This window comes from Chenopodium quinoa, unplaced genomic scaffold, assembly GCF_001683475.1.
Source record: "Chenopodium quinoa cultivar QQ74 unplaced genomic scaffold, ASM168347v1, whole genome shotgun sequence".
Lineage (NCBI taxonomy): Eukaryota > Viridiplantae > Streptophyta > Magnoliopsida > Caryophyllales > Amaranthaceae > Chenopodium > Chenopodium quinoa.
In genome coordinates this window covers 3,961,321-3,966,050 of record NW_018743574.1, presented here as the reverse complement: position 1 = coordinate 3,966,050, position 4,730 = coordinate 3,961,321, and the positions used below count along the sequence as shown (strand labels likewise).

Genomic DNA, 4,730 nt, shown 5'->3' with positions numbered 1-4,730 from the left:
CTAAATAGGCCAACACAAAATGAGAAAACAACTGAACATAAAAGATTTTGCACGTAGTATTGATCATTTTTTCTTGTCAACAATTTAAGGTATTGAAAATTCAATAATAATTAAGGTATAGAAAAGTCAATAATAATTAAGGAGTAGTATTTCAATTTTTCAACGACTAATAAAGCGGAAGATAAATCACATTACTAGAAACAAACTATCCCTTTCATGGTTCCCAAATTAAGACCCTTGTCTTAGGATCCATTCTATGGGGTACCTAAACAAAAACCCATGTATATTTCAATCATTAGATTTAGTTATTTTTAGGGAGAAATTAGATGCAATTATATAAAATCAAACTGATTTCCAATCCAACAAAATCCACCTAGCTACAAGGTGTGCAACTATATTTCCCGCCCTCTTACATGACAACACGTAAAGTATCTTGATTACAACTAGAATCTGTTTTTAATGATATTTAACCATTATATTTTCAAGCATTTAAAATAATACTTCATGTTAATCAGATCCAATATTCAATTTCCAAAGTCAGAAAACCAGTATATATCTGAATAAATCAACAACAAAAACTTGCCAGCACACTGAAGAAACGTGAACAGAGATACACTTTCATTTCAACAACAATAAACGTGAAACTTTTAATTACAACTACTCATACTTTTCTGGGTTTTTTTAAAAAAAAAAAATTAAAAGCTTTACAATCTCGTATATCTCCATCTCCAGAAATACAATTGAATTATGACATAATAAATAAAATAATTATTAAAAAAAAAATCTACAATGAGAGAGACAAAGGCACGTTTACAACAGCTTAGTCAAGGCTGTGAAAGGATTGAATTCATTGTTGAATGTTGGTAAATAAGAAGAAGAGCCTCAACTTCCTTCCATGTGACTCAACAAACAGCTCAGCTTCCCTGTCCATGACCAAGGCAAAGGCACATGAGCTTTGCTTCATATACATCATTGTCAATTAACATAACATCACCCCTTCATACCCCTTAACTGTCGGCCTGTTCGTGCATCTCCGAAAGTGCACCACAGAATCCGTTTTTCGCCCCCCTCTAGGATAGATTACATTTAATTATTCGTAGCATATGCAAGGACAATTGGTGGAAAATAATCCCTAGTAATCGTGTACGTAGTATTATTACTATGCAATAATTATTCCTAACTCTACGAAATTAGACTACATAATCAGTGACAGTTGGATCCTTAAGGCTTTAAGCTCGGTGCTTTTACCCTTAGCAGATGATAATAATACATTGACGTAGTAGTAAAAGGAGATGAATTTGCATACCTAGCAGAATTATGAGGTTGGTTTTCTTTTCAGTCTAGATGAATCATGTCTTGACATAATCTGCACCACCGCGCTTCCTTTTGTTTGACCGTGAAAAGAAGCATATTTGTGCCCAAGACTTTTTCTGCTTTGTGGGTTGTTGCTTGACATCCTTATTTGCTACAAGATCGGCCATATATTGAACAACAGCCTGAATAGCATAACATTTTATAATTAGTACTGATTAGCTACTGTAAAAGTAAAACACAACTGATCACACTATCCAGCACAAATTAAGGGAGGGAGCAGGGGAGAGATTTGCACACACCTGTGCACCCTTCTCAGCAATATGTCTAGGAGGCACTTCCAGAGGATTTTGATCCGAATGAAACATTCTTAATCGTGATAACAACCTGAATGATTCAGGCAGAACACGGATCTGGTTGTTACTCATATCTAACACTTCAAGCATCTCAAGGTTCCCAATTGACCTCGGAAGAGAACGCAGATCTGCAAAGTTGTTACTGACAACCAGCTTGACAAGTGAGGTAGCAAAACACAAGCTCTCAGGCACAGCTTCAAGCTCATTAAAGCTCACGTCGAGCTCCCTAAGCTTTGCTAGAGATGACATTGTGGTAGGCAGCTGTCTAATGTTATTGTACCGGACAGAAAGAACCTGCAAGGACTCAATCTTTCCTACAGCTTCAGGGAGGGCTCTAAGCCGGTTATAGTCGAGTCGAAGCTCCTCAAGAGAAGAGCATAGACCAATTGTATGAGGAAGTTCATCGAGATTATTAGTTTCCACATTCAGCTTCTTAAGACTAACCAAAGACCCGACAGTATCAGGGAGCGAGTGTAACTTATTTGAACTCACATCAAGCTCCTCGAGACGGATCAACCGACCAACACTTGGAGGGAGTTTAACCAAGTAATTTCCTCGTACATCCAGACAAACAAGATTCAAGAGATCCCCAATTGCATCTGGGAGCTCAGTAATCCTGTTTGAATGCAAATCCAATTTTGACAGGGAGGAAAGCCCTCCAATAGTATCAGGTAAATCCACAATCCTATTTTCTGACAAATCAAGAGTGATTAAACCTGATAGCTTCTTAATGGAATCAGGCAACCATTCAACTTGATCAGACAACTTGTTTTGGAGAATTAGCTCTTTAGTACCCTTCTTTGCAGACACTTCAATCAAGCTAGCTAGTTTAATCAAACTCAATTTCTCAGCAGCATCTTGAGCTACAAACAGCAAAAACAAAACAGAGAAATTCTTGATAAATGCGCAAATCCAGACAACCTCAAAAGTCAGAAAAACCAATCCCCAAACAACAACAATCATCAATTTCATTCAAATCAAAAAATTTACACTTTACCATGAAATCCCACCAATAAAATTCAATAAAAACAATTGCCCAACCCCTCAAAGTCAGCAAATATATCATTGTCCACTCAAAAAACAACAATAAAGACTATAATTAATGACAAAAAAGGAAACTTTATTTTTACCTGAATATTTGGATATCTTGAGAGTAGAATCAAACCCATCAACATGGAAAGTAGCAGTAGCAGCTTTAGATTTCTTAACATAACTATCATCTTTAGTAAACAGCTCACTCTTAACAGGCGCCTTCTTCTCCAAATTATAAAAACTTGTAGAAGCAACTGAAGAATCCAAATCCCTTGACTTTAACACAGGCCCAGTTGGCCCAACACTCAAATCCTTCTTCTGCACCGAAGAAGATGATTGCCCAGAATCAGCAGAAGGTGAAATACACTGAGAAACTCTTTGAATCATTTCGTCGAACACATTGTGTGCATTCTCAAGATCAAGCAATTTCACAGCATCCCTCTTCTGTTCTTTGCTCTGAAACTGAACTAAAGCTTTCTGCATCTCTTGGTACAGAAAGAACAGCTCCTCTGGTACTGCTCTACCTTTAGTTTGCTTAGCAATGGCTTCCAATTTCAACTGATCTTCTCTTTCAATGTTTCTGATTAGAGTTTTCGCAGCTTCAACTTCTTCAATGTCTGGACGACTGGGTAGAGATTTATGCATCTTCATAATTTCCCCCACCACCCCATCCACCGTCTTCGCCGCCGTTGTTGAGAAATTATCCATTAAAACTAAGTAATACCCAGATCGAAAATTACAAGAAAATCAACAAATAAACTAAAAAACAAACCCAGATGAATTTTTTTTTCTGGAAGTTTCTAGAAATGGAAAGAAGAAGCTATTCTTCCATTAAAGCTGCTAGCTGTTAGAATCTATATCGGTAAATTTTCATAGAGTAAGTGGGTTTGTTTGGTTTACTATTTGAAGAAAACAAAAATCAAAACCCAGATTATGAAATCAAATATAGAACCCAGAAAAATGCAGAAATTTATGGAAGGAAGAGAGAAGATAAAATTGGAAAGAAAGAAAGAAGTTGCAGAAGATGATAAACAAAACAAAAAAAATCGAGATAAGAAACCGACAAATCGGGATTTTAAAACGAGATTAGATTAATCATTCTCGTTGTTTGGTATAATTATAATAATAATTATTAATATTTCAGCTCGAAATTCGAAGAAACTGAAAATGGAATGAAATTTCAGAGAGAGAGGAAGAAGAAGAAGATGAGGAGAGAGAATGTGAGACGAAGAAGAAGAACTGAATTTCAGTTCAAATTACAGCAGTTGGATTGAGGGCTTTGTGCTAATTTATAATTTTCGCAGATAAAATGAATTATTGAATTTTTATTTTTGTTTTATTGATAAGAATAATAGAATTGCTTATTTAAGTATCTGTGTTTTAAGAAAAGGTTTTTAGGTGTCACACTTTACAAATTTTATCCATAAATTTATCATTATTCAATAGATTTATTCTTTACAAAAAAAAATTGTACATAAAATAATCGTAATTTTGTTGTTGTTACAGCGTTACACTGAATCTATCTAAATGTAAATTGACATTGTTTTTATGCAAGTATTATTTGTCAATGTATAAATTCGGCTATTTTTTTAATCTTTGATTATCAACAAGTTAAAAAATATAGAATTTTGGTGTCTAAAAAAAATGTATTTCCTCATGTATATATATTTCAAATTTATAAGTAGGGCAAAAATGAAAGTGTTTTATCTTAAAAAAATGAGTTAAGTTTTGCACCAAAAAAAAAAGAGTAAAGTTTATCATATACTCCTTTTTTTTCTAGGGCAAAACTTTGACCAAATATGTTTACAATATGTAATTTAGATTATTAATATTTTAAAAAATTTATTAATACAAATAATTATTGGTTGATCTAATAACATATATTGATATATTCCACATGAATATGATAGCATTTGTTTATTATGCGTTTTTTAAAAAAAAACAAATAAATTAATAAATTCATTATGGGTTTGTTCTCTTCTGTTTTTAATTTAAATTCAGTTCAGCTCCAATTAGTTCAGTTTAGTTTCT

At 33.8% G+C, this 4,730-nt stretch overlaps 1 protein-coding gene across 1 annotated transcript; it reads right to left on the bottom strand.

The window, feature by feature from the left end:
* Positions 1 to 591: 591 nt before the first annotated feature.
* Positions 592 to 4,177, bottom strand: LOC110682138 (plant intracellular Ras-group-related LRR protein 4-like). The gene is made up of 4 exons (XM_021858387.1): positions 2,798 to 4,177; positions 1,614 to 2,530; positions 1,307 to 1,496; positions 592 to 923 (listed from the first exon to the last, which is right to left on the bottom strand). Exons 1-3 carry the CDS (start codon positions 3,405 to 3,407, stop codon positions 1,350 to 1,352), a joined length of 1,674 nt encoding a protein of 557 aa, XP_021714079.1. The 5' UTR covers positions 3,408 to 4,177; the 3' UTR covers positions 592 to 923; positions 1,307 to 1,349.
* Positions 4,178 to 4,730: the final 553 nt, after the last annotated feature.

Coding starts and splice junctions, on each gene's coding strand:
- LOC110682138 (XM_021858387.1), bottom strand. CDS start 3,407: ATGGATAATTTCTCAACAACGGCGGCGAAGACGGTGGATGGGGTGGTG. Junction 2,531..2,797: donor CAAGATATCCAAATATTCAG/GTAAAAATAAAG, acceptor TGCTGTTTGTAG/CTCAAGATGCTGCTGAGAAA. Junction 1,497..1,613: donor TTGCTGAGAAGGGTGCACAG/GTGTGTGCAAAT, acceptor TATGCTATTCAG/GCTGTTGTTCAATATATGGC.